This window comes from Drosophila virilis, chromosome X (genome assembly GCF_030788295.1).
Source record: "Drosophila virilis strain 15010-1051.87 chromosome X, Dvir_AGI_RSII-ME, whole genome shotgun sequence".
NCBI lineage: Eukaryota > Metazoa > Arthropoda > Insecta > Diptera > Drosophilidae > Drosophila > Drosophila virilis.
In genome coordinates, this window is record NC_091543.1 from 15,772,585 (window position 1) to 15,800,059 (window position 27,475).

The 27,475-nt window shown below is 40.4% G+C and overlaps 3 protein-coding genes and 1 long non-coding RNA gene across 7 annotated transcripts in view; 2 read left to right on the forward strand and 2 right to left on the reverse strand.

Annotated features, from left to right (window-relative positions):
- LOC138911793 (uncharacterized) overlaps positions 1-6,444 on the forward strand; it is a 64,836-nt gene extending 58,392 nt beyond the window's left edge. The window contains exon 3 of the long non-coding RNA XR_011417441.1: positions 6,385-6,444. This is a non-coding gene — a long non-coding RNA (uncharacterized lncRNA). The remainder of the gene's footprint in view (positions 1-6,384) is intronic.
- LOC6635555 (uncharacterized) lies at positions 2,105-26,990 on the reverse strand. Of its 2 annotated transcripts, none has more exons than XM_015169148.3 (7): positions 26,717-26,990; positions 26,488-26,570; positions 5,445-5,754; positions 4,098-4,818; positions 3,878-4,021; positions 3,583-3,792; positions 2,105-3,243 (listed from the first exon to the last, which is right to left on the reverse strand). In XM_015169148.3, the coding sequence occupies exons 3-7, from the start codon at positions 5,445-5,447 to the stop codon at positions 3,071-3,073; spliced, it is 1,251 nt and encodes a 416-aa protein (XP_015024634.2). In that variant the 5' UTR covers positions 5,448-5,754; positions 26,488-26,570; positions 26,717-26,990; the 3' UTR covers positions 2,105-3,070. The 2 variants fall into 2 exon arrangements, with proteins under 2 accessions (XP_015024634.2, XP_015024635.2); XM_015169149.3 differs by having other exon boundaries at positions 26,655-26,990.
- LOC6635554 (uncharacterized) lies at positions 7,832-8,805 on the forward strand. Of its 3 annotated transcripts, none has more exons than XM_015169096.2 (2): positions 7,832-8,424; positions 8,486-8,805. In XM_015169096.2, exons 1-2 carry the CDS (start codon positions 7,953-7,955, stop codon positions 8,650-8,652), a joined length of 639 nt encoding a protein of 212 aa, XP_015024582.1. In that variant the 5' UTR covers positions 7,832-7,952; the 3' UTR covers positions 8,653-8,805. The 3 variants fall into 3 exon arrangements, with proteins under 3 accessions (XP_015024582.1, XP_015024583.1, XP_002059028.2); XM_015169097.3 differs by having other exon boundaries at positions 8,490-8,805; XM_002058992.3 differs by having other exon boundaries at positions 7,834-8,424; positions 8,521-8,805.
- LOC6635552 (mitochondrial import inner membrane translocase subunit Tim13) lies at positions 19,132-19,594 on the reverse strand. The gene has a single exon (XM_002058990.4). It carries the CDS (start codon positions 19,437-19,439, stop codon positions 19,188-19,190), a length of 252 nt encoding a protein of 83 aa, XP_002059026.2. The 5' UTR covers positions 19,440-19,594; the 3' UTR covers positions 19,132-19,187.
- Positions 26,991-27,475: the final 485 nt, after the last annotated feature.

The window sequence follows — 27,475 nt, forward strand, 5'->3', positions numbered from 1 at the left end:
ACGCACTGTAATATTCATGCTTCTGTAGTCTTGTTCGATTGAGTTTTGGAGTTAAGAAAAAAGTGTGTTAAACAAAAAACCAATTCCATTTTGCAGCTAATTGTTGCAGGGCTCTAATCTAGAATTTCGCATACGAAGTGCTCTGCAAAAATGCGAAGTAACTAAACAAAGTAAGGGTATTTGAGTGGCTGCCACGAAAGGGGCAGAAATTATGTTAGCACAGTTTGTGATTTATGTGGTCTAGAGATGGGCGCGGGTCTCACGAGAACTCTCGAGGCCCGGCCTGGCGCGAGCAGAAGCAGGAAACAAGCCCGGTCGGGCACGTATTCCCAAAATCGAACTACTTATGTATTTATTTGGAATATCCTTGCCTCTTATTGGACTTTAGGTCATAGATAAGAATGGATATTTAGAGAAAGGATTGCGAAAAAAGTTCTTGGAATTTCACCGTGCTTTTTGTTTCTTTTCGTGCTTCGGCAGAAAGCACAAAAATCACGTGCCGTGCCCAAATCGAATGTGCACCACTCGCACTTGCAGCGTTTCAATATATCAATATGAAAATATAAGCAATATATCAATCAGTCCGATGACAAACACAGACACACGCACACAACCAACAAAGGGAAGCTGTGGGTGGACGACGACGGTGGCCGGGCCGCCATTTAAAGGGTGGGGCGGGGGTTTCGCTCAATTGAGGAGCTCATTAAAATTAATTAGAAATAATGGCCGTAAATGCGTAAATTTATAGACATCAAAAACAGATATTAACTGTGGCAAACATCAAAATTGTTGAGTAATAAAATAAATATATGCCTGTTTGCCAGTTAAATAGCCGCGTAAATTGCCCAAAAATGAGTTAACAAAGTGCCCCCAAAGGCCAAGTTGTTAATCAGTCAAAAGCCAACAACAAATTCAGGGCTTAATTGAAAGCAAAAGCAAACAAAAAATGAAGAAAACTTTTGCCAGCCTCTGGGGAGAGCAGCTCGCAGCTCGCAGCTCACAGCTCGGCTACAAATTGACAGCCCAGGCCCGGCCAGGCCCGGCCCGGCCAGGCCTTGAGGGGAGAATCGGTCTGACAAGTGGAAGCTATTGATTTGGCCGCTCATCAAATGTCAGCCAAGTAACTCGACACAATAACTGAAATGTGTTTTAAGAAAATGAGTGTAGCATAAAACTTAGCTATTGTTTCAGATATTGTGCTTAAATTTTGTGCGCTAGCTTGAAAACAAGAAACCATAGTCGCTCGTGACAACAATATTACGCATACGCCACGGTAGACGAAGAACCACAAAGCAGCTCGTTAAGAGGCTGCTTAACTTGTGTGTGTATGTATGTGTGTGTGTGTGGTTAACTCTGCGTGTGTGTGTGTGTGGTTAACACCCTCTCTCTGTGTGTGTATCTGAAGACCTCTTACAATTTGCTGGCTGAGCACTTGACTTGTGTCGTTTACATGAACATTAAATGTGAGTTTTGCTAGCGCAGAGTCGCTGGCGCTGCCAGAATGTGCGCCTTGGGCAGCAGCCGCTGCTGACCGCAGCACGTCCAGCTGCCAGAGCACACAGTGTGGCAAGTATTCCATAAAGGAAGCTGCTTTCACTGCCGCTGCTCCTGTTTGTCACTCTCAACGAGTGTGGCAACAAAACTGTAGCCCCACTTTTTTTTCCTTTCTTTTTTTTTTTTGGGCATGTGTCCACTCGACAGCCAAATATATGCATAAGTATATGTGTGTATATACTTATATCCATGTAGACACTCACGCAAATATATGTTAATTTATATTTTTGAATTACGACAAATTGAGGGTCACTGAAATGGGCCGCCCAAGCGGTCGGGCGAGCTGAGTTCAAAGGTTCTCGTTTACCCTGCTTCAGCATTGATTTGCTGGCAAACAATGTGCACTCGGTCTGTCAATTGTGCAGGTCATTTGACATTAGGGCCTTGGCTTCTTTCATACGAAGTGGTTATTGTGCACGCTTGGATTGTGCTGCACAGTCGGGCATTAATTGGTGCTGCACTCTGTCAAATTGGCTGCAAAACAATTCCAGAACAACACAAACTGCATTTGTTTGTATTCTGTTTATTTGGCATTTATTTTGTTTGATTTTGATTTCGTTATCGATTGAATTAAAAAGTGTACATTAAATATTAATTAAAGTTTTGTCATTTGTAGACGCTATTCATATTATTAATCTAAATAAATTTGTCGTATTACATATATATTCGTATTCGTATTCGTAATTGTATTCGTATTCGTATTCGTATTCAGTATTATTTATATGCATTTATTTAATATTGAATTTGGAAGAAAAGAATTGCTTAAATACATTATTGTAAGTCTTAGCCCAAAAAGGATAAACGTTAAATTTTTGTTGCTATTTTGAATATCTGTAAAAGCGCCGCAAAACTGGGCAACAATTTTGTTATTTTTATTACTCGTTTCTGTTTATTTTTTTTTTTTTTGCAAGTTTTCGATGTGGTTAGGTTTTTGTTTTTGGTGGGTGATTGAATGATTGGTGGTGATTGACTGAATGGCTGTTGATGTTCTTTCTGTAGTTACAGCGAAAATACCTAATCAGAGGCGATTTTGATATGTTTATGTATGTTTTTCGGTTTGAAAAATCCGTTTTCGTATGATCCAAACAACATTTTCAATATGATATTTTTAAATTTTAGTAAAAGATTCAAGTTAAGATATCATATTTGTTAAGTTTTTAAGTTGGATTCGTGCTCGATTTGTCTCGATTTATAAATACTTTTGATTCAATGTTCAATTTTAAAAGAGTGACAAAGAGAGAGGAGTCTATTAATTAATTTATTTATCGCTTTGTAATTACTATAATTAAATTTATTTGAGCTTGCTTGGCTTGCTTGTATTATATTAATATTTTTAATGCTGTGGCCCAATGCACATAAAGTAAAGTATTTTTTTTTTTTTTAGAATTTTTTCTATTAATTATTATTGAAATTACTTGCGTATTATTCATTGGAATTCGTTTAGCTGTGCATAAGGAGCAAATGGCATTTGATATCTGAAAAGTTTTTCACGCCCATATGAATATCGATGTGAAGCTCAATCGTAGCTCAGCGAGACCGTCGACTTTGGCGTGGGCAGCGGTGATGTAGTGTTCTCCTCCTCGTCATCGTTCTCCTGCGAGTCCTCCGGCTCACCCAGTGCGTGTACAAACTCATAAAAATCAATGCGTCCATCCCCATCCACATCCACCTCCTTGATCATGTCCTCAACTAGAGAAAGTAACGAAAGTAAATTAAGCTATAGACATGGCCTATATTCAGCTCGATGCTTAAGGTTCTTCAAGTTCGGAGATACCCTGCTGCCTTGAGAAACCTTCCGTCTTCCTTCTTTTACATTTTACACAGACAGACAGACGGCTAATATATACATATGTATAATAATATATAATAAAAAAAAATTCAATTTTTCCGAAATGCAAGCGGTCGGACAGACGGACAGACCGACATGAAGATTGATGACTTAGTTCGTCTATCGGAACCAAAGATGCTTCCCACTCGCATTCGTACAAAAAATTTGGTGGCCCTTTGGCTCAAAATATATATACTTACTATCTTCCTCGTCGAGATCCTCGCCCAGGCACTGCAGCACGGCACGTAGGTCGGAGGCGGTTATGTAGCCACGATTGTGCTTATCGAAGACACGAAAGGCGTCGCGAAGTTCGCGCTCCTCCTGGTCGGCCGAGGATAGGCCCGACTTGTCCTCGTAGGTCATGTTGGAGAGTATGTCGACGAACTCCTCGAAGCTGACATTGCCGTCACCTGCAAGGGTGCACGGATAGAGATAGGGATAGAGAGAAAGACAAGAAGCGCCGCAGTTGAGCGCTAGATAGTTGGGTCTACCCACCGTCCACATCAATCTCCTGCAGCATCTCCTGCAGCTCCTCGACACGCGCAAATTGCCCCAGCGAGCGCATAACTGTGCCCAGCTCTTCCTTGGTTATGCAGCCGTCGCCATCCTTGTCGAACAGACGGAATGCCTCACGGAACTCTGTATGGCATATGTGGACAACAAATTAACAGTCGGTCGGTCGGTCGGTCGAGCCCCAATATAAACTTTAACATACCACGCATTTGTCCTTTCGAGATGCAACGACGCTTGTCCAGCGCATCCGCATCCGCCTCGCCATGGCCAGCATCTACCGCATAGGAGCTGGCCCGCTGCGAGAATTGGCGTGTTTTCGCTTTGCGCTTGCTCCGCAATGTTCCAGTCTCAGTGCCCATATCTACTGCAGCCTTGCCAGCTGGTGCAGTTGCTCGCACGCTCAGCGCTGCTTTCAAGGGTGCACGCTGCGTGGCCAGCTGCTCGTAGTTGTCGTAGTCCTCGCCATCCTCCTCCCCCTCCTCCTCCTCCTCCTCCTCTTCCTCCTCCTCGTCGTAGTCATCTGCATCTTCATCGTTATACTGCTCGTAGACCACATTCTCGCCAAGATTCCGCTGCGCATAGCTGACTCGAGAGCTGTGCCGCGTTGCGCCCGAAGTCGTGCCGCCGCTGGCCGCCTCGCAAGAACTGGAGTCCGTATCCGCATCGGAGGCAGCATTGCTAGCGCCACGTGGTTGTTTTTGTTGCTGCTGCTGCTGTTGTTGTTTCTGTTGGGTTATCACTTTCTTGCGTTGTCTTTGACGACGTTGCGGTGGCTTTGCCGCTGGCTGCTGGCCATGCAGCTCGTTTTTGTGCCGTTCTGGGCCAACAGCCGGCTGCTGCTCCTGCTGCTCCTGCTCGTCGTCTGTGCCCTCCGCCAACTGCTCTTCGTCGGGTTCATCGCCACTAAGCGGCGCGTTCCTCGTCTATCGGAAAAGTGAGCAACTTTTTTATATGCAGCAGCCAAAAAATACCCTGGCAGACGTGTCACAACTGTCTGATATACCTATTTCCCTCATAGCTCTATCTGTGCTGTCCTATGCCGATATTCGCATGCCCAAATGTTATACAATATGCCAAAAAGCCAATTGATACGAAATAAGCAAGAAATTGCTTCAAATAGTCAGCTATTTAATTGCCAAACTCTCAGCACTTATGGCATGAATATGTTACCTTGTGTCTAAAAGGAAACTAACCAAATATGCTTAACAATTTCTAAGATCTTCATTTTGTCCGTTAATGGAAGCTGTTTCAGCTTGACAGAGTCTGATATTAAGCTTTGCCGAAACCTAAAATAGGGCTCATCATTTGAGAGTTTGATTGGGAAATTGCTTAAAGAGAAAAACGGATTCCGTGCTTCAATTTCATGCGATTGCTTAAACGCGAGCTATTTATATGTGTATCATTAAATGTTTAAAGTTTATATACTTAAAAGACTTGCTTGCAGAGAAATAGACAGGCGAAGCCATACAGTCATACTTCGTTCGTCTTTAAGAAATCGGGGAAAATAATATCCCTTAGAGGGTCAACGGGATGGGGCCTCACCACTTACCATTAGCTGCCTCAGCTCACGGGCAATGGTTGAACCAGTTAAAAACTTGTTAACTGCCGTGAAAAGGCGTTTTCCTTCCAATTTGACGGCCTTGGTTGCGACTGCTTTGGACTTTAAGTACTGCTCCTGCTATTGAATGTCCAGCAGCTGGGGCCAATTATGGGTTCTCTGTCCGCACTCTAGTTAGCCCGTATCACGCTCAGCGGTTGCGGCAAACATTCGATTTTGTTGATTAGACGCATTTGTGCCAGACCTCCGTTTGTCCTACTGCCCGGCGTTGCGCGTCCTGCTGCAGCCCGTTCGGAATACGCTGCAAATACAATTGAAAAGAGCAAAATGATAATTAAACAATTTACTCGTTGAATGCAGTTCAATTGGATGCGTCCAATTGGTGCCAGCCATGTGCCCCGATCGATGCCGTCAACATTCGCATTCGTATTCGCATTCACATTCAAATTGGCACGTTTCTAATTTCTAATTTCTCTGCTTCTGGCTAACGGCCCCGACGTGCCCGGCTCTGAATGGACCTGGGGCTGGGCCTGAAGGGTGGCAATGAAATGATGAAACAATAGGTGAGCACACACACAGCCTCACACACATACTAGCTGCTGCCTGTCAGCTAATCAGGCAGAAGTTGAAAATCATCATGCAAATTGTATGACAGGCCGTTTACTAGCTACCTGGGGACACGAACGGAATTAGCCATTCGGTTGGAATTGTGGCTTGGGGTTTGCGCAACTGGCAGCCACAAGCTGAATGCAACATTATGTTGCAGTTCATTCAACAGCCGATGGTTTCGCTTTAACCATTTTTATATTCATTTGCTACGCATTTACTATGTTAATATTGCATCCATGTGCAGTTTATTGCCTTATACTATAGATCATTTATTTTTGCTAATTATTGTGTTTTAAACATGGTTTCCTGTTTTCACTTTTAGCCACGCGCAACTTTTGAGACTGCAACAAATTAACCCACACGTCATCCATGGACACTTTATAACAACAATCAAAGGTATGTCTAAAGAGTTTTGAGTAGAAAAATTCGCAATATTAATAAATATTGTACCCTTAACCAATTGTCTATGCATGTACTCTTGTCCTTCATGTTCAGTTTATTGCACAACGCTATAAATACATTTTTTTTGTTTACTTTCAGGTAAGTACGACGCTCAAATTATATTACACTAGTCAAACAAATCCATACATCTTTCATGGTCATTTTATTACAATAATCAACGCAGACAATGGTACGTCAATGAATTATTAAAAGCAAATACTATACTCCATTTGTACTCCATATCACTTTACTATATATTTACATGCTATATCTATAATTTTGCTAAATGCTTCTATCTATATTTTAAATGCATACAACACTCGAGACTAAAACACCATTTAAATGACCTACACGTCCTCAATGTTCACTTTACTAAAACAATCAACCTAGCTTTATGCTTAAATATTTTGCGCTATTCTTAGTCTATACTCATATTCTTGCTTCTATTACATTTGAATACATTTAAGTAGTTATTTAATGGCAGTTCATTTGTTCATTTTGTTACAACAACTAATTGGGCCAATGGCTTGCCAACAAACTTTAAGCAAGGAACTTCCACAATATGCTTGAATATATTGTCTACTTCTATGTCTCTACTTATGCTTTTGTCCCCTTTCACATTGTGTACGTACATGCAAATGTCCTCCATGTTCACATGGCAACAATAGAAAGCCAGCAAATATATGATCAGCCTGGCTATATTCGAACTATTCGCAAGATTCACATTGAACCGCCGACCTGCATGGTCAGTTAATTACAATAGTCGATGCTTTTGCAATGTTACTGAAGGCTGGCTAGCCGGCAGAAGTCCACTTAGCTAACGCTGTGAAATGTGCATTTCATTGGCCAAATGATGATCAACATTCAAATGAAGAAATTGTGGATACTTGAGTCATCCAACAAGTTGGACGGCGATTATCTCTGGCTGTTTGATAAGCCGCGTCCGCTTAGGAGCCTTAGGCGATGACTTGGCACGTCTTGTTAATGTGTTTAATCTACGTGACACGAGAGACTCTTGTCTTGCACGCAAACGTTCCTGCACTCTGTCCTCTGGCTGTCATCGAGGCGTACAGGGCGTATGTGTAATATGCCAAGACTGACAGCCAACAAGCAGCCATAAATGTTGGCGCAGTGATTGTGATTGATGTGCTGGCAGGACAAGTCAAGACAGACAATACACAAAAAAAGGGAGCGAGAGAGAGGGAGAGAAAGAGAGAGAGAGAGAGAGAGAGAGAGAGAGAGAGAGAGAGAGAGAGAGAGAGAGGCCAACTCAGTATGCTGTCAGTGAGTCGAGCAGGCTGTGACTGACTTTTTGTTTATGGCATTTGTTGTTTAGTAGCCAAACATTTCACATATCCAATATTTAGTTTTCACATTTCGACATTTTTTTTGTTTGTTTTCTGTTTTTTTTTTTTTTGTGTGTGTGTGAGTTTTTCCTTTTTACTTGCGATGGATAAGAAGCATGCCTCCTGCATGAACATGCATACTAATCGGAACGTGAAGCTGCTCATCGAGAAATTCGAAGGTATGGGCGAGCGCAAGGTAGAGCTAGTAACGGGCAAGAAATCGGACTTGAATATACAATCGCTGACGGGACGTGTGGCCGAGACGGTAGCCAAATTTGAGCATTGCAGTTTCTTGGGGCATTCGCGGATCCAGCTAACATGTGGAGATCAAGCCACCGAGCGCTGGCTGGCCGAACTGAAACAAAAGATGCTCGGCCCAGTAGCTCAAACGTCTCAGATTGCGGTGGTGATTGAGGAGCATCAACAGGAAAATGGGCAAAAGAACCATAATGAATGCCTTGACTTGGATGTGGACAAATCCAAGCACAAGCTATCGTTGGATTGCTCAAGCACAAGCATTTTCAATCCCAACTTTGACCTATCGGCAATACCCAGCTTTAATGGCTTTGAGTTCTGTAAATATTATGTGTTCCGCAAAACTGGACTCTACTTTATGTACACTTCTCCTATATTAAGCTAGCCCATTGATGCTATGTTCCCTATCTCGTCAGGTGATGCGGAGTGTCTATTCGTGCGGCCGAGCCTTAGTTGCACTTGGTAAATGGCTCGCACACGTCTGGTGCCGCTTTCTCCCATACATTGGACGCAGCGACAGTTCTATAAAAATGCTCTATCAAAATTAGACCCTAACCACCAGTAGTTCGTAATTTAGTTAGTTTTTACGATTGGATGCCAAACCAAAGGTCACGGCTGGGACGATAACCCAATTTTCATGTACGTCTCGTGAGACCATTAAAAATTCTAGTGTATGTTGGAAAATTTTCGATGTCGTTAAATGTTGCCGTGTTTTTAAATGGGAACCGGGAGCTTGTCAACACCAGGGTGTGGGTAACGGGCGGGGGGATGGTTGTAGTAAATGAGGCGATAGCAAAAGCAAATGTTGAGAGGCATCTCTCTATCTGGGCTTGGCTTAATAGAAGCCACGATGAGATAAATGAATGGAAATTAAGAGCCAATAGGCCATCTACTCCCTGCCCATATTGGCCAAGAAAAAAAATCGGAGATGTTCAAAGTGAAATATCAAAAGCAAAGTTGAGATAAATGAAAGGAAATTAAAGGCCAATTGGATGTAATTAGCACAAATATACCAAGGGAGCCAACGAAGTATATATGGAAAGCAGAAATGAGTCGGGCATCAAACAAATCCAAGAATCAATAAAGTCATCTGCTCGCAACAATTTAAAGATACATCATCAAGAAGAAACCGAAGGAAAATCACTCGGAAATCCTACAAAATTAAAGAGGGAATAAAGTCGGAACAAGCGCAAGGCATCAAAATAAGCCCAGGAGGCAGAGGGCGAGAAAAGAGAAAAAAGGTAAAGGTGGGCTCGCGAGACAAGGGTAAGAACCATCGAGAGGTTTTGAAAGCGGGCCAAAGCGCAATTGAGTTCATTCCAAGCGAAAGATTTATTTGCCTCTTCTTCTTTTCTTCATTTGGTCAAAATTTAAATTGGATTTCAATTGCTTGTGCGCACAATGTTGCAACATATTTCATTTCGCGCGCATTTAACATTTAACCACCTCGCAAGGATGCCCCAGGACGACATCATCATCATCATCATCATCAACAACATCATCACGAGCAACATCATCACGAACAACATCAGCGGCTGCTGGGCTGGCCGCACAATAAAATGCCTGCGTGCGTCCAGTGCGGAAGGATGTGACGGACATGGCCCACATGCAGCTGCAGGCTGTCTCTCTCTCTCTCTCACTTTCTCGCGCTCTCTCTCTCTGTTCCTGGCTAGCTGACTGGCTGGCAGACCGCAAAATAAATGGCCAAAAGGAAGTGCCAAGGCGACAACAAGGACGAGGTCATTGGACAGCCAGCATGCCCAAGCATCGAATCCTTCTCTTTGCCAAGCAATTTACATCGCCCACTCGCTCCCTTTTCTTTCCCTCTTTGCCACAACATGCAAAATGGCCACGAATACTGATGGATTTACATGCCAGCAAAACCACACCCACACACACACACACACACACACACACACACACACAAACACATATGCACGCCCTCATATAATTACCGTTAACCTGGTCGTTAAGCGGTTAAAATATGCCATCAACTGAATTTCTGGGGCTTGGCATTTGCATTTAAGTAGTTCGAGTCGCTGCCTTCAAATCATCATCATCATCATCATCATCATCATTATCATCTTCATCTTCATGTGCAAAAACTTTTTACTCATTCTGCAATTCCAATTTGCATTCCACACACACACACACACACACACACTCGTGCACATGCACGCACAGGGACACCTTTGGCAAGTTTTATGACATCGCCACAAAAAACAACAAAAATGTTAACCGTCTGTTTGTCGGGGGCCATGCACACAGCCAACCCATCAAAATTGTCAGCAACTGACATGAAATAAATGAAGACACCGCTGACACGCCCACGCCGCCCACCTTGCCCCACTATGCGGCGCGTCACTAATGCGCTTTGCATAACTTTGTCAGCCGGCAGTTGATTTGTTTATTAGCAGCAGCAGCAGAAGCAGCAGCAGCAGCAGCAGCAGCAGCTCAGAAACTGAGGCGCCACCGCATCAAGTTGCAAGTTAAAAGTTGAAGCCAGCTGCTCCAGCAGTGAGTGGCAGGAAGACAAACAGAAGCTGAAAACGGGAATGGCTACTTTAAGTGATGAGCATTTGATAAATGAAATGAAGTTAATGTGCAAAGTTTTTAATAGAGCCTGAACGAACAGCAGTAACAGCTGGCAACCTGATTTGCGCTTAACGATCCTTAAAAATCGGTGGATACTGAAGCATTTACATGAAGACTTCTATAATTCGAACAATACAGCATTAATTTGCAGACGAGCTAAATCTTATCATCTCACATGGAGCTAAAATAAGTGAATGTGGCATTTTCACAGAGCATAAAGTGTGATTAAATTAATACCTCTTCGTTGAAGAATTCTCAGTTAAATGCACTGGAAGTCGACTGAAAATTGTGCAAGCTGGTAACTTTCAACAGCATTGCCAACTAAATGTATTGTCCAGTTATTACTATTTACTCAACACTCTTTCGCTTCAATCGAGCTTGGCTAACGATTATGTGAGCTGGCAACTCTAAGCAGCATTGCCAACTATGTCTTGTCTAACTATTAATGTTTACTTAACACTCTCTCGCTTCACATGCATAAAAAGGGTTCTCAGTTGAATGCATTTAGGCTGGGCTAATAATTATGCGAGCTGGCAACTCTCAACAGCATTAACTATTACTATTTTACCCAACACTGTGTCATCTCATAAGCTTATGTTGCACTTTATTTGATTTGCTTGCAGTTCTGGCTGGCTTGAGTTATTATTAACTTTAATATGCATGAGCTCAAAGCAGTTTGATTATATTTTATGCTTAATGTCAATTTTAGGATGGCAAAGTTGATTTTCTTTTAGTTTTGATAGCTAAGTTTTACCCCAAAACTTTTAACAAAACTATAAATTGCTTCGTAGTATATTTTTAGCTGTTCGCAAACTTTATGCAAGTATTGAAGCTGTTGGGTATAATAATGTTGAGCCCGCCGTCTAGCAAGGGCTTCAAATCAGTTTTAACAAGAGCTGCCCCACAAGAGGTGCTCTGTTAGCGGCGCACCACCAAAACTCGTTGACACGCCCAAAATGTGAACCCACAATCGGCATGCGGTTGACCGCACAAAGTACGTATGAACCACATGGATATTGTTCAAGCCGTAAAAGCACCAAACGAGCGGCGAAAACAACAAAAGCCGCAACTGTTTTTGGCGCCCATTTTATTGTTTAATTTGAATTGTTGCTGTCGAGCGTGGGCCAGGCGCAGGCTTAGTGCTGTGGGTGTGACCGCAAAGTAGTAAATCAGTTGTGTTTCATTTTATTTGATTACTTTTTTTTTTCTGTTATTTAACTGAGAGTCAACCTCGGACGCTGCTCTGGCTGTCAAACATGCCGTATGCGTAATATGCCAGCAAGTAGAGAGCCAAGCTGAACAGAAAGAAGACTGGCGCAAAAACAACAATGGAAATATGAACGTTGCAAAAGTTTACACATTGCCAACGCATAAATCACATGGCGCCAACCAACAAAACAAACAAATAAATGAATAAACAACAAACAAACAAACAGAAAAAAAAAAAAAACAAAACAAACAAACACACGCATACGCATACGCATACAAAATATGGGTGGCAAGTCCATGCGAGTGGCACGCCCAGCTCGCCCAAAATGTGTGTGCAACACGTACAATTTGGGACATAAAATTGTAGCAACTCAAGCGTAACGCAAAATAAAACAATGTTCACATGCCCACATGTGTTTATGTGTGCGTGTGTGCACGAGTGTGTGTGTGCGCTTGCAAAATTTGACTAGATTGTTATGAGCATGGAGAGTACTTCTCTGAAAGGGTTGCAGCCAGCAGAGAAAGCCTGGCAAAAAAAAAAAAAAAAAAAAAATTAAAAACAACGTACGAACACATCTTAGACACTGCGAAGAACGCTGATTAAAAGGGCTCGAGAAAAAGTGCTCGACTGCGAGTTACCCTGCACACATTAAAAATCAAGTCAGAGTACTTCAATCGGAAATGCCCGACTAGCGGATACCCTGAACCTTTTTCTACCAAAACTAAATGAAGAACGTGTTAGGGAGATATTGTTAGAAAATAAAAGATATTTTATCTATCTATACCATTCAAGAAGTTCAGTGTGTAAACATATGATAACTATAAATTTTGACATATTCAAAGCAGCTGCAAAAGTAGCCAAGCAAAAGTGCAGCTGAATGAAAATGATGAACTGGAAAATACCCTGTACATGTAGAAGAATTCAATCAATGACAATTGAAATCCTATTATTCACTTATATCAATTATATTTCTCGAGGGAGTGTTAAACTGCTTTGCTGTTTATCTATCTAAAATCAATAGATAATTGTATCGAACAAATTCACATCCATCAAAAAAATATGGAAATCTGAAATAGACCTGCATAACACTAATTCGCATTTAATGGGCTTATTGTATGGATTCTAAAGAACTGTAGAATATATTTCACATTATGCTCTATATACCCCTACTTCAAGCTTTTGCACAGGGCATACAAAATCATAGCCTACTTAAATGAGCTTCCAATAACAAAACAGCTAATGATAATGGTAATCGAATGCAAAGGTGTGTAGGTGTGTGTGCGTGCGTCTGTGTCAAATGGTGTTGCCATTATTGCTGGTGTCGTCTTTTATTGAGCTAATTTGCTGTAAATGCAACCAGAAACGCAGCAATGCGTTTTGCATTTATCTGTTTCTGACAGCGGCCAGCGTGACGACATTTCGCTACGGTGGGGAGCAGCTTTGTGGATAATTGAGTTTGAATGAAATTCAAATTGATTATAAATAAAATAATATGCAAATTTTTGAGTGCATAGCATTTATATGGAAATATCTCACTCTCTCTTTCTCTCTCTTTGTCTCTGTGTGCGTGAGTGTTAGAGGACTGGGCATAGCCAAAAATTCACTCAGGGCCATCAAAAGGCAGTTGACAGTCGGGGCACGCATGTGAAACCCTATTGGGCAAAGAATTTTACTCGAGCGGAATACACAAACAATTAGCCAATGGAAAAGTTTGTCCAACTTGTGACCATAACCAAGAGCATGAGCTCTACACGTTCCGAATGCAACTTGAATGTGCAATCAGCATTGGCCTTGTGCGGCACTTGCAACAGAATTCAATCACAAAGCAGCCGAAATGGGCCATTTGAGTGGACACTAGTTACACAACGTGTATTGACACTCAAGAATACGGCAAAGTTTTGAGCGAATTCTCGCAAGGGAGCAAGAGCTATTTACGTTTATCGATCGAGATCGCATACAATCGAATCGTTTATATTTATCGCTTGTCGACATATTTGGCATCATGGGATCATGAGTTCAATAATAAGACAAGTTAATGCCAATCGATAGCTAATGAAGCAGCACTTGGACTGTCCGCATCCCTCCGCATAAATCATACATCAGCCGTTTATATAACATATATATTATAGCCCAAATATATCTGATACTGAATCGATATTCGAATTGTCGATTTCTATACACAATAAGTCTTAAGTATTTCACTGGTAATTTTTATGTGGCAACACTTCATGAGCTTGTATCCAATCCCTTCGGCCGCTCGCCACCTTCTCGCTTATGTGGAATGGTCTGGGCAACGCGACGTCCGTTCACCAGCAAAGTGATTGCCTTCGCCGTTGTGGATGTTTGCTCCGGCAGTTCGGTGACACTGGCCGCCACACTCTCTGCCCGGACAACTGGTGGCGGGGCACTCTGAACGCCATATATGGTTAGCTGTTCAAACATCTGAATTAGCTGTCGCACATTGCTGGTGCGCGGTGTAGGGCTGGACTCGGCACATGGTTCGACATTAACATTTGCATTGGACATGGTTTCACTATGAAATTTTGGGCAATAATTGTTTTTTGGGAACTATGTGTAAAAAATACTTGAAAATTTCGTGTTGCACTCTTGACAGAAGTATAAAAATTTATGATAATTTTGTTACCGAATACAATTCAGTACAATGTGAACTAAATGAATAAAACGAAAACTAACCCAAAGCCCGGCCACGCGACAACAAAGGGTTCGCCTGCCCAGTTCTGTGCCCAAATCAAGAAAAGGGTCATGTGCAAGCTCTCTTGTGTAAATACAATTTAAATAGACCATTGTTAATGGGTGTGTGGCTATAGTTATGGACGTGTGTGTATGAGTGTGAGTGTGAATGGGTTTGAGTGTGTAAGTGGGTGTTGAGTTGTGCTGTAAGAAAGCCAAACTTTTAGCAAGTGGGAATGCTGGGTTGTTACGACTGTGCATATTACTTCAGATGCTTTAAGAGTGAAGTATACAAAATGTTGCCTACATTTTTGCTGGAATACCTAAAATGCAGGCTTTTCTTCCTTTTGCGTGTATGCCTTTGGCACTTCTTAAATATTTATTCAATTATTTTTAATAAGTATTCAATTAATTATTACAATTGCAATTATTGCAAATTAAATTCTTCGATATATACTTTGAAAGAACTTCTTCAATATTTAAAATCTGTTTAAAGCTAATTATTAGGGATAAGAAATGTAAGGTTAACTTTTTGATCTCGCGATAAACGATAGAAACTATTTATTACTTTTTCTCGCACATCTTAAATTTTATAAGCCCCGCAAACTATGCCAAAATAATTTCAATACACGCTATACAATAAACTTTAACTAGAACTGACATATATATATATGGATATAAAATGCACATTGTTTGTTAACATTTTTTACTCAACGTACGATTTTTTATACACAGCATAGGTATACATAAATATATATATGTTAGGTAAAAAATGTTAGCAAGCAATATGCATTTTATGCGCTTAATTTCATTTCAGCATGCCACAGAATATAATTGATAGGGAATAAAAATAAAGAAAAAAAATATATTCGGGCTGCTGTAGCTAAAAAACAAAACCCTTGCAAATATAAGCTATATGCACGCCATTTTTATATTTAAAAATGGAAAGCTCGCCAAAACCAGCTTTAAATATTTCTAATTAACTTTATGATAAGTTGTTGAGACTCGATATTTATTTTTTTTTTTGAGAAGAGACAGCGACAAAACTTCAACAAGTTTTTATATAATGAAATTTATTTAACAAAAGATACGTGTGCTAATACCTTAGAAGGCAACTTAAACTAATCAGAAATTAAACTAAAGAATAACAAAATAATTTATGATAGAACATAGCAATGAATTAAAGATAACTTACAAGGGGGAGGCTTAAGGGGTGATACTGGGGAGATCGTCTAAATTTTAGTAGGAGATATTTATGTCAAGACCCGGCTCAGGAGGTCTTGAGGGTGATGTCAACAAGTTAGTTAAAAAGCTATGCTGAGCTTTGGCTGATCAGCAATAAATATATAATATATATATATAATGGGTATGTAGATGATATTAGACTAACTAATAATGCTAACATACATCACCACGCCCTCAGCAAGGGTATAAATATGAATATTAAATAGGAAACAGAAACACGCAGAATTTGACTGGTAACAGCTTATAACAAAGTTTATTATTGAATTAAGCGACGACTCTTGACAGTTTTATTGTGCAGCCAGTGACTGGGCATAATTCAATCGAATGCAATTGAGATTAAATTAAATTTACAATTTTATCATTTCATTTAAAATGACATAAAACAGTTAATAAATGCAATAAAATCTACGGCAGTTTTCAGTTTTTTTTTTTTTTTTTTTTAAATAATTAGAAATCTACAGCCTCGTTAGGGAAGTGTGTGTGTGTGGTTTTTAAATGGTTATGATATGCAGATTTTTGGGCTCTTTCAGGCTTCTCTCAGAGTTTGTTCACAATGTTACGTCACACACAAAAAAACGTTTAAACCAAAGATAAAATGATAAAAAGCAAATAAAATAAAACCATTAACAAAGACAATTGACATAATTTCATGGTGAACACTTGCGCTACCTGCCGCCTGCGATGTGCTACTGCGATAAATAAACATGTTTGCATCCTCAAGGCCCGCACTCAGTACCATCGAAGCAAGCGGACACCCAAGCCGCGGCGCCACCAGATCGGACGGATAGAGGGGCTGAATGGGGATGCGCTTGATGATGGTTTTAGCCTTTGGGCATTGCCACTGACTTGATTATCGGACAGTCGTTTAATTGGCTGCAGCTGCGGCAGGCCGAGCATTTGGTATTGTGGCGCCACCAAATTTAGCACCCTGCCCTGTCTGCCGCCGATTTGCATTTGGGGCAACTGTTATTGACCACAGCGGATGATATTTCAGTGTCTTCCGTTGGGCATTGGCTTGCTATCGCTGTTGCGATTATTGCTGTTGCATCCACATTGGCTGCCCCGTTCAGTTTGTTGCACGCTTGGGCATATAGACGTCAATGTGGTTCAGTTCTTGCCACGGGCCAGAACTGATATATAACCGGATCAGCAGTATTCAGCTTACACTGCTGACTGAATGTATATGGCCCAAGGCATAATATCTCCAGCAACACATATGCATAAATATATTTGGACGCAGGGAGACTTGCTAGCTTACACTTTATACACCATATTTTGGATACATTCTTTTATTCGCATTGGGTATATATTTTTTTGCTACTTAAATTTACCAATGTGCCAAAAACCCACTCGCGGAACTTATGTATATTGAAATCAAGTCTCAACAAGTCCCAACAGAATTATAATTCCACACACTTGGCGCTTCAATTACTCTTCTGCCAGGCAGTCAGAAACACTTTTGTAGCCAGGCCTTAGTTTAAAATAAATTATAATTAAACGTTAACTTTAAACTGCCAACAAATGCCAGGGCTGAGGTGGGGCAGTCAAAAAACCATTTAGTACACGAATACATACGGTTGCAAGCACACACGAAAGCTGCTTAAAGGGCTTACAAAAAAAAAAAGGTAACAGAAATTGCGAAAACTAAACAAAAACTTTGTACCGCACGCTCTCACAGCCCAATGTGCTCGACTACCATATACCCTACAAAAAAAAAAAAAAACATATTTTTAAAGTGCAGTAGAATGCAGATTTTATGGAAATAGATTGTTTACATGTTTCTTAGTTTTATGGTAGCTAATAAGCTTTTGGATAACACGTCAGCGATTTGGTCTCGCCTTCGTTGCTTAAAATTCTCAAGTGGTTATGACTTGGGACTGAGCAAAAGGCCTTACATAGCAAAGTCTGCTGATGATATAGCTATACAGACACTCTTCATGTTTATATCTACATCTTGTTCGTTGTCATGACCAACATTTCGCTCGGGCAAGCCTAAGGCTTAGTTTTGGTTACAACTTGTTTGAACAGTTTTAACCCATTTTCTATATTTTATCTAAAATATTACAGTTGTAGGACTATGAAAATAACCCAAAGCTTGATCTGGAATACAAAACGAAAAAGTCCTGCATTGCAGGGTATACAAGAAAGTCAATCTATTAAAACTGTTCGTTGCTGTGAAGGTGTTTTTACATATGCCAGGATATACGTATGCATATGCCAAATTTGCCTCTGAGTGGATGTGTGTGTGTGTGTGTTTTTTTTGGAATTTAAATGTGTGTCTGTGTGTTTGTTGTGCTTGTTGTCCCTTTTATGGTTGCCTCGCGCTGCTTTAAGCCTTTTATTTGTTGACGTCATCTTGTGCCCAAGGGCTGCGTGCTCCTTACAATCTACCTTCACTACCTCTTCACACACACACACATACTCACACTTACACAGACGCACACACACAGATAAGCAGCAGTCGTCTGTAGATTTGCATTTTCCGTGCCTCATCTATTTTACGTATTTATCGCCTTTTTTGTATGCGTTTTATTTTCTGCTCGTTATTTGTTGTGCACACACACACATCTTTTGGCTCTCAGCTCATTTTATTACAAGTGGATTTGTCGCATCGCAACACCGAAAAAACTTTCAACAAATATGCATGTGCGTAAATGCTCCTGAGCTTATTTTGATGTATACTTGTTGAGGTCCCCGGTAAAACGACAAGAAAAGAAGCCCCGCGACGCCCAGAGATCAAAAGGGGCGGCTGCTGCTTGTTGGCTTTGAATGTCAACAAATTGAACATGCTAAATCTCACCGTCAGTCGATGATCTGCCATCTGCGTAGAATATTTTTTAATAAACGCATTTTGTGCTTTAATCCGCTTCAAGACTAGTTAACAAGTTAAGAACCTCTCTTAAGCTAAATATATATCATACACATTTGATACAAAATTTCAATTTTAAGCCAAGACTGCAAGTCTTGCATACATTAGTCAATTGTTCGGTTCACTGTTGGAGCCACATGCCTGCGATATAAATGCTTGATCTTATTGTTATGGAAAATATTGACAACCGACTGATTAGCCGCATAAAATCCATCGAACCTCCTTTTAACCACATTAGAACTAGCTCCGTGAGCTTTAGACTAAAATATATATATATGATCACGTTTTAACCCAGTCTGGAAGCACTCTCGAAATATGCCCTACGGTCAGCCCGAAGGAAATACTTTCGAACTAGTTCCAAATGCAATAACTTTAAGCTGACGCTTATCCCAACATTAAAAGAAAACAAAATTGTAGTCGTTTAGCACTTGAACTTTTAATATGTTAATGCGTTAATAAAAGATTTATTGGTTTTATTTCCGCTCCCGCACCAGTCGCCTGCTGTAGGTTAGGGACACCACCTTCAGGGAGTCCATAAAACGATCCATGCACTGCAGCAAGCAGCGCTCCTCGGCCCTGGCCAGTGATTTGCCCGGATTGTCGATGCATTTCCTGAAGCAGTTCACAGTTATCTTGCCCAGCATCTGTTGTGCATTGGCCAGAGCGATCTGTTGGCGCATATTCCGCAGTGTTTCGGTGCAGTTATGTGGCGTTGTTTGTTCCATACCTCATATCTCTTTACGCTCCCGTCGTCTCTCCTTCCCAATGTCTGTATGTCTCTCGCTTTCTCTCTAGTGGGAGTTCTTCAAAAATTTGCTTGATTTGTGCTGCAGCCAAAAATTGTTGTATTGTTGTGTGTATTTGAAGTGAATTCTCTGGAGAGAAGGCTAAACATTCATATAAGGCATGCCTTGAGTTTAATACAAAAATTCCACTCTGCTGTGAAAACCGAGGAAGCGTGGATAAAGGAACTGGAGCAAGCATTGTGCCATTGCGTATGGCAAATGGATTCAACAGCAGTCAAGATGCAGTTAACTGTTGCCCCATCTCAATTCCGGCCAATGTCAATCATTTTTTATGCATGCAAATCTGTAAAGCCCAAAGTGCAGGCACTTGCACAAAACCTTCGCATGCCTCCACCCACCCAAACGATTTGCTGCCAATACAGTGGCATACAGTGGGAAGGATTTGCAGATGTATAATAAATAGTGCACATTTTGAACAGGGTATTGCATAGTCGAGCATTTCAGATTCATTGGCGTCGTTTATGTTGCTGATAAATTATAGACAGAAATTTTCCATTTTCTAGACGTTAGCTGACGCCAACTGACAGCTGACTTGACATTGGACTCCCTGGCACCCAACGCAATGACACGTAAAATAACGAGTCAGGAGCGGGGACAAGTGCTTAGAAGTCATAGAACGAGTAAGAAACACAGAGAGAGAGAGAGAGAGAGAGAGAGAGCGAGGGGGGAGATAGAATAAAAGAGAGTGTGCACACTGTCACATTGACATGGATGGCCTCATTGACTCAGTGCACTGCTTTTGTTGCAATAATGGAAAATGACTTCAACTAACCCAACGATTAAATGTCAATGCTAAGTTCAACTGAGATACAACTCACACCAACTAAAGGACATGAGTCCATAGGCATACAAATGGTATTAATAATCATCTGCATACCAATATTTAATAAGGTGCTAATTATTTTGAAACGTAATGAAATTTTGTGTGATAATCGAAAAATATCACAAAGTATCGAGAGCTTAAGATCTACTTATCCGTCTGAAACTTTAATATTTTAAATATAAATAAGTTTACTGCATATATAAAGATGAGTAACTCATTTTCAACTGGAATCGATAATTGATCGATGAGTAATATCGATAAATATACACAACTTTTGAAGACAAAATTGAATGGTGTAAAAATGGTGTAGCTTAGGTGTGTGAGCTAAAGCTAGAACATCAAATATATAACTGATCGATAAATAAAACCACATAAAGAGCTGTATGGTAATTTCAATCGATTATATATCGATAGGTTGGCATACTTCAATTTATATTGAATTATCGATTAAACATGAAATATTCATCAATTTGTGTCAATATCTTTACTCATTTTGTGTTAAACAAATTAGGCCACAATTTCGTAGTCGTCCAGGAGCCAGTTCCACTTCCGCTTCCGTTAATCGAGTCATGTCCTTGCTGCATCGTAGCACGTGCTGCTACCGCTGGATGGGCTGGTTACAGGGCCAGGCGTTCGTTAGCCACTTGGATTACACTTGGCCAAAATTTTTCGTATGTTTCTCTCTCACTTTTGCTGAATGCAGTTCGTTATTGTTGCTCTTGCTGTTATTTTTATTTTTTTTTTTATACTTTTATTTGATGTTGCTGTTGCTGTTGCTGCTGTTCTTCTTGTTCCCAAACGACGCACAAACAATGGCAGGCGACATTGTGGCACACGGGGGGCGTTTGAGGATGGGTCTGGGTTGGCATGCCATACGGACATGCAAGGCCATCCCCATTTCCAGCACCCCCGCTTGACTCTTTGCCCGCAGGTCGCCATTGTGTTGCAGTTTTTGCTCTTTTGTATACGTAACTGCCTGCCGCACCAGCTGCTCACCTGGACAGACGACAGGCGACAGCCAACAGCCGACGGGCGATGGGCAATGGGCGATACGTTGTGTGGTATATGTGACTGGTGGGACGACAGTTGACAGCCACTGTATTGCATAATCAGTAGCCATAAGCCGAGCTTGGCAGCAGGGGGCACGGGATTAGCCCGAGCCCTCCTTGATCAAAAGTATATGAATATTGCTGCAGTAAAAGCTTTTAAATATTTTTTCGGGAAACTTGCTATCTTTAGCATTAGCAGATCCCAGCTATTCATATATTCCATAGCAAACATCAATGCAAAGTTGTGCACTTAATCAAGTTGATGATGCCAAAAACAGCGAAAGAGGTGGTTGGGGATTTGGGGGCAGGTGGGTGCATGCCAAATGGGTTTGTGTGTGGGGTGCGAAAGTTTCTCATGTGAAAAGTTTTTCAGTCATTTGTTGTTGCTGCTTTACAACATTTTTCATCTTTGCTGCCTTTGAGTCTTATTTGTTGCACGTCAGAGATGCCACCAGACGGCGGCTGCAAGTGTCCACATGCATATGTGTGCGTGTGTGTGCATGCGTGTGTCTTTTGCTGTGAAGAGCGCACACATGCAGACACATACACTCAACGAACTTGCTGCATGATCCAATTCATTAAATGAAAATTATATTTATGATTTAAATTACATTTTAGCCAGCTTGACAACCCAATGGCAAGCAAATTTTACCATGTGTGCTTGTGTGTGTGTGTGTGTGTGTGTGTGTGTGTGTGTGTGTGTGTGTGTGTGTGTGTGTGTGTGTGTGTGTGTGTGTTATGTCTGTGCGTGTATGTGTGCGTGCTTTTTATACCCTAAACCCATTGAAAGTGGGTAAAAAGGGTATTATGTATTTGTGCAAATGTATGTAACAGGCAAAAGGAAGCATCTCCGACCCCATAAAGTGAATATATTCCTGACCAGCATCCATAGCCATAGCGATCTAGCCATGTCCGTCTGTCTGTCTGTCTGTCTGTCTGTCTGTCTGTCTGTCTGTCCGTCTGTCCGTCCATCTGCCCGTCCGACCGTCTGTCTGTATGTATGAACGCAAGCATATCAGAACCCATAAGAGCTAGAGACTTGAAATCTTAGCTTTAGGTCCTCCTAGTGCCTGCACAGATCGAGGTTGTTTCCGATAATCGATAACTAACTCCATTTCCAAGAATCGATATCGACATCCTGTTTTTTGAGCAAATTGGGTAAATATTAAGAGTTAGACAGCAAACTTGATATGTTGCTTCTAGAATATTATATATATATATATATATATCAAGTATCTTTCGTTTTATACCTATTGCCACCTCCCCGCTACCAACGCATAGCTATAAATCAAGTTAATAACCCAACTTGTATTACCCAACTATTAAAGCCACAATTTTGATGCAATTGACTTTTTTGGAATACGCAAATGTTCTATAGTACAGTAAGATATACTGTAGAAAACTTCATTAAGATCGGTTAAGAAATACGTGTGTGGCTGTTGAGTAGAGGCAGTCGCAAGTGGTGCGGTTCAAACCCTACCGCGGAAACTCATTTTTTTTAATGTAATGCGGTCAGTTGCGAGTTCGAACCCTGCCAAGGCAACTTTTTTTTTCAAATTTTTCTTTATTACTTCAAATGAGCGCGTTGCGCGAGCCGCATTTGGTTTTGGAATAAGAGGGTTCAGGGTATTCCCGACTAGAACCTCTTACATTTGCAACAATGCAAATACTCTGAATCGTTGCATTTCGGGTTAATATTGAAGTATTCCTACGAAAAACTTTCCTTTCAGCAAAGTTTTATCTACGTTTTTTCATAAAAGAGAATACTATTAGTCATCACTGCTAGACTATTAAATACCCTGCAGTCCATTTTTATTAATATTTATATTATTATTACTAATACTAGTAGCCGAATTCAATTTGTTAAATTACTGATGATTACTGATTTTGTTAAAATGTTTACAGTTTTGCAAATACCAAAATGTTCTGTTCTGTGGTTCAAGAGGTGGTTCCTGTGTGAAAACCAGGGCTACGAATCGGGTTTAACCCAACAGTCACGAAGTTTCTTTTTATACCCCGAAAATGGGTAAACTGGGTAAATTGGGTTTGTGAAAATTAATGTTACAGGCAGAAGGAAGCATATCCAACCCCATAAAGTATTTATATATATATATATATATATATATATATATATATATATATATTCTTGGTCAGCATCAATAGCCGAAACGATCTAGCCATGCCCGTCTGTCTGTCTATCTGTCTGTCTGTCTGTCTGTCTGTCTATCTGTCTGTCTGTCTGTCCGTATGTCTGTCTGTCTCTGTCCATCCGTCTGTGTGCACGAACGCGTCGATCCTAGAACCTTTAAAGTTTTCAAAGGTTTTAAAGGCTAAAGTCATTAAATTTGACATGCAGCATCTAAAATAGTATACACAGATTAAGTATCTGTCATTTTATAGCCAACATTCATATGAAAATATCACTAGAATTATATTCAAGCCTCAAACTTTGTGGCCCCCCACAAAGACCTGGTGCGGATAATTTTAATTTCTGAATTATTTGTTCATATAAAATATATTCTAAGAGTTTTATAAGATATACCATATTTTTTAAAATACTAAAATTACGAATCGAGCGACCACTGTACTTTGATATGTTCTGTTCAAGTTAAGAACTTTCCATTATCTTAAAGGGCTGAGCCCGTCATTCGATGCCCCCGTGTCTGACAATAACCTGATGTTAGGCAATTAACCGTAATCAAAGCTAAAAAGCTTAACTGCATGCACAAGAACTTAAATGAATACAAACTCAAGAATCGAGCATGTGGCTGCCTGACAAGCGCTGAGCGAGCCTGTTTTCAGCTTGAAATCATCTGCATGGGACACAATTTCGCAACAAGATACTAACCAAAAGTTCTCGTTCGGAGTTGGAGTGGGAGTGGGAGAAGGAGCTGCTGTCTTCAGCTTTATGACAAGCAGCTCCCCTCCCAAAAAAAAAAAAAAAAAAAAAAAACGGAGCAAACAAATTTAATAAGCGTAGCCAGCTACAAACGACAACAAACAGCAACAGCAACAGCAACAAGAACAAGAGTTGCTAAAGTTTTCAAGTGCGACCACGCCCAGCGCTTTGAGTGCACAGTGCACACCCGCTACCCGCTACCCGCAACCTGAGCCGACCGCCACGTGCGTCATTTCATAAACAAAATACATTCGTAAATTTGGAGGAAATTGTTTTTGTTTTGCTTTTACACAAAAATTCGCGAATACAAAACTGCCTGCCTGACTGCCAACTGAAAAGCGACCTAGAAGCTACAAAATCAACTCAACGACGAGCAGAAAAATAAGAAATAAGGTTGCCAGGCCAAAGGATGTGCTGTGCCCAAAAGGGGCTGAGCGATACAATTTTCCATGTTCTTATGTCTGGCAAATTGCTAAATGAATCAAGCAAAGTGGCCCCAAAACCTCAAAACCCGTTTTGCTGCTGAACAGTCTGAGATGCCCCTTTTGGGGGCCAACCATGTTTCCGTTTCTGTTTCCATTCTTTTGGGTTTATGTTTTCATTTAACTGATGAAACTGGCGAGAAGGACCCCAATTGTTGTTGTAGCTTTGACTGACCTGCAGCTACGCCTATTTGTCACTTGCGTCCCCCTGCCCCGCCACCCAACCACCCATTCTGACCTCTATATCCTTGGCGTGCTCTTGATTAATGTGTCGTCCGTTTCGAGTCTCGTTTAATTGTTGTGGCCAAAGGAACTCTCTTCCACGTACATACATACACCTGTTCAGCTCTGCACACACACACACACACACACCGACATACATACACATATACATTGCCGGATTGCCCCGCCCCTTGGTCGACTGTAGCTAGTTTGCTGCTTACATTTCCGGTCGCTGTTTCTATTTCCTAATTGTTTCCGTTTCCGTTTCCCTAGCAAATCTATTTTTATGCATTTGCACCTAGCCACATCCCCCTACCCCGCACTATATCTATATATATTTAACTATTGTGCAATATTTTGGTCTATATATTTTTTCATTTCGTGCTCTTTTTTTTTTAGTTCTGCTATAAAAAAAAAAAAAACAAAAGTTCACGGCGTAAAGTGTCAATATTTCTTCATTTTCTCATGAAGGACACTTTTATATATTATGTATGAGAATATATACCATATGTATGACATGAGTACACTCAGACAGCCAAAAAAAAAAACATACATATATAAAATAAATTGCTGGACAACCTTGGCAAATGTCTCTGGCCCGCTTTCAAGCCTAGACAAAGTTCAAGCACAACTTGAATTGCACTAGAATAAACAAAAAAAAAAATAAATAAATAAAAGGGAAAGAAAACCCAGAAGCAGACCCAAAATACAGAGGCTAGAAATTTCAAAGTTGAAATGTGTTTATTTTACTTAAAGGATCTGCCCGCAGCTTATGGCTGCTTTGGTCCAATCAGGCCCACTTTTAAAAGTTAAGTTGTTGGCCAACAATTAACACGACCCCAGCTTGGATTTTGGCTCGATGTTTTTGCTTGTAATGCTTAGGTCTGCGGCAATGGGCAATTGTTTTCATTTTTTGTTATTATTGTATTTGTATTTAATTCTTAATTTAAGGGCTTTGCTTTGTGGCCATTCTTGACTGTTCTTTGACCAAGCTGCTTAAATAACCTTTTAGAAAATATTTTCTTTTGTACGCATTCGCCTTTTAGACAACGCAAGATATGTGGTTTTGACAGCTCCGTTGGGTACCGCGAGTAAAAAGTTTTCAATTAAATAAGGCTGTGTTAAACGCTGGAAATAATTAACTTTTGGCATCGATTCAAAACCTTTTCAATTGCCAAAGAATTACAAACGTTTTTTTTTTTTGCCCGAAGGCCAGCTTAAACATTTATACACATGTTATATGTACATCTATTGAGTATGTATATGTATTTATATGTTATAAATTATAGCTATGTTTACTTAGGTGCCGCTCTTTCCGCCCCGTTTTGATTCAATTTGAATTTCTAAATACGCCCGTTAAAGCTCGTGCAAACAAAACTAAATCCGCCAATCATAACCTCAAAAACCGTAAGCACAGCAAGTTGATCAACGCTGCAAACATAACCTCAATTTGCGTACAGACAATTGAACGGGAATTTAAAAATGCGCTTACCTTTTTAACTGATGCTCGACGCAGCTTATTCGTGGTCGCTTTCAATTGAACTTTATGATTCCAACAGCTGTACGAGAGGAACTCTAAAAGGAATTATAAACATTAAATAAAAGTGAACAGTTCGTAAAAACAACAAAAAAAAAAAAACAAAAAAAAAATTGACGCACAGTGCTGCAGATACTGCAATTTACTTATGTTTTTTTCACGGTTATTAAACCCATTCACATACCCAAGCACTTGAAAAAAATTATTTGACAACGTTTTTGTTTATGTACGTGTGCACGCACTTCGAAAAATCAGAAATTCGTTGAACTTCTAAAAACACAAAATCAAGCTCCACACGAAAGCTCGCATGCGAACGCGACAAAGACGACAAACGAACTAACTGTAAATACGGCATATGTAGGCAGAGGCAGCGGCCGTGTGACCAGTTGACACAAAGCGAGCAAATGCCAAAAGTAACGGTATTTTACACAAATACAAGGGGCGTTCTGAAACGAAATTTTCGTTTTTCGTCCATCACGTATACGAGGACATAAATAATTATTTGATTTTTCGATCTGTCAAGTTGGAAGTAATGTATTCAAAAATATTAAAAGCTCGTAAGTTCGTAAACTTAACTAGCCAAGTTTAAAAACTTATTGTCTTCATACCAAACTCATTGGTCCATCGTTGGTACCCGTCAGCTATATCTATAGTAACGAATAAAATAATGCTCTTTTAGTTAATGTACAATCTGTTGGAAATAAAACGATGTCCATACAATATCTAATTTTTCGACCAATAGTTTCTATGGAAACTGTTATTCTGATTAACTTCAGTCTATGTACTGGCTCCAGCCGTCAAGTTTCGTCAATATCGTAGTATATCTTCTGTATACTTAGTTCTTCATCTGAATCAATAAATAGACTAAGTACAACTTTTTTAAGAAAATGTTAGTACAATGGAGTTCAAAATCCGATTTGAAAAGTGTATAATTGTTTATTTT